Source organism: Limulus polyphemus, unplaced genomic scaffold, assembly GCF_000517525.1.
Source record: "Limulus polyphemus unplaced genomic scaffold, Limulus_polyphemus-2.1.2 Scaffold393, whole genome shotgun sequence".
NCBI lineage: Eukaryota > Metazoa > Arthropoda > Merostomata > Xiphosura > Limulidae > Limulus > Limulus polyphemus.
This window is the reverse complement of record NW_013666003.1, coordinates 565699-567314: the sequence shown is the minus strand read 5'-3', so window position 1 is coordinate 567314 and position 1616 is coordinate 565699. Positions and strand designations below refer to the sequence as shown.

Below are 1616 nucleotides of genomic sequence, written 5' to 3'. Positions count from 1 at the left end.
GCCTAGATAGCTCTTCTGAGTTTTGTCAACAGAATCCGGTCATGTGACTTCTTTGTTCAATACTGTATATATATATATATATATATATCCGTGTCAGTGTAAATTACTTTACCTGATGATGACCCTTGAATGGGTAATGAAGAAAAACTTTAATACAAGTTTAACACAACAGCAAATGTACAACGTTTTCGTCTCCAACCATTATATTCTATCTTTGATACCTAAATGTTTCTTTTCCGAATTTCTCAAACCATTTGTAATATGCCAAAATCTACCTTCGGGAGGTATATCAAAAATTAAGATAAAACCATTATCATATTTGAGACTACTGAAAATTATACTTTTTTTGTTGTTGTTAATTTTTTAATAAAAACGTAAATAGAAATCAATTCTAACTTCTGGAAAATCAAGCGCGTATACAAACTGCTGGTGCTGTTAAGTTTTATTAGGTCTCATCATAAGGGCAAACGTTTTCATCTTTGTTTTTACATTATTCTCCATTGTATTGTTACACTACAAATAAAATCAAAGCATATTATACTTCAAATGCTCCTTGGGTAGGTCTAAATACTTGTTTTCACATTCTACTAGAAAAATGAGGGTATACACATTTCACAGCAAAGCGTAGAAAAAGTAATGTTGTTCAAGCCGCACTTCGTTATCATCAAATAGCATAGCATATTTACATAAATAGCTCACATAGTAGTCACGATAAGAATTTTGCCATAACATGTGTTAGAGTAATAAGAAAGAAAGAAGTGGAATAATCCATATATTACTTAAACTTTCGATGTATAACTTTATAGTGGTGTAAAACTAAATGAGAATATTGTACTAAACTCTAATAAAACATCTATTAGTCACAAGCAATTATAACAGCTACAACCTTTTTTTTATAGCTTTTCTAAGATTAAATATCGACATTATAAAACTGTCAGCAAACTGATGGTCCAGCCATTTTGTTTTCTTTAAATTTAGCATGTTACTTAAACATTTAAGTTATTTGAAACCAAAAGTAAACTGTGTTTTCAGACTTCGGGTGAATTATTTCTTTCGGTGAATGCAGGCATTTCTTTCTTTTTGATACCACTAGATGGCTGTATCGAGGCTCACAACCGATGACGTCAAGGATGGTGACAGAGTTTCAACACTTGCTAGCGGAGGAAGATTTTTGTTGCGCAGGTTTAACGGGTACCTGTTCATTATAAATAAAATACTTATTACTTAACGAAGCATCAAAAGTACAAAAAGAAGAACTTGTTAAAATTATAAAGGAAGTTTCAAACGTTCTTAAAACTAAACTATAATCTAAAGAGTTATAAATAGTATGCTACTTATAAGATTAAATAAAAATCAAATAAATAAAATACGTCTGTCGTTTTGTGCCTTGTTCGCGAGGGCTAATACTATTGTTACGTCTCCGTTCGTTAGTTAATTTTTCCGTAACTTCGTTCCGACGAAACTTTAGCGACACAAGTCCTTTCTTAAATAAAACTGGTTTATTCTTTCCGAATACAACTTTACGATACACTTAGTTTCAACAGTCGCGCTATAACAAACGCTATATCTCACGTGGCCAACAATATTTTGTCCGCATACATTCAATTACTCATTAC

General features: G+C 31.5%; 1 protein-coding gene across 2 annotated transcripts in view; it reads right to left on the bottom strand.

Moving 5' to 3' along the window:
* Nucleotides 1–424: 424 nt before the first annotated feature.
* LOC106457929 overlaps nt 425–1616 on the bottom strand; it is a 51109-nt gene continuing 49917 nt past the window's right edge. For both annotated transcript variants that reach the window (XM_013917377.2, XM_022384013.1), the window contains one exon: nt 425–1195. In XM_013917377.2, the coding sequence (XP_013772831.1) occupies nt 1090–1195 (106 nt within the window). In that variant the 3' untranslated portion in view covers nt 425–1089. The remainder of the gene's footprint in view (nt 1196–1616) is intronic.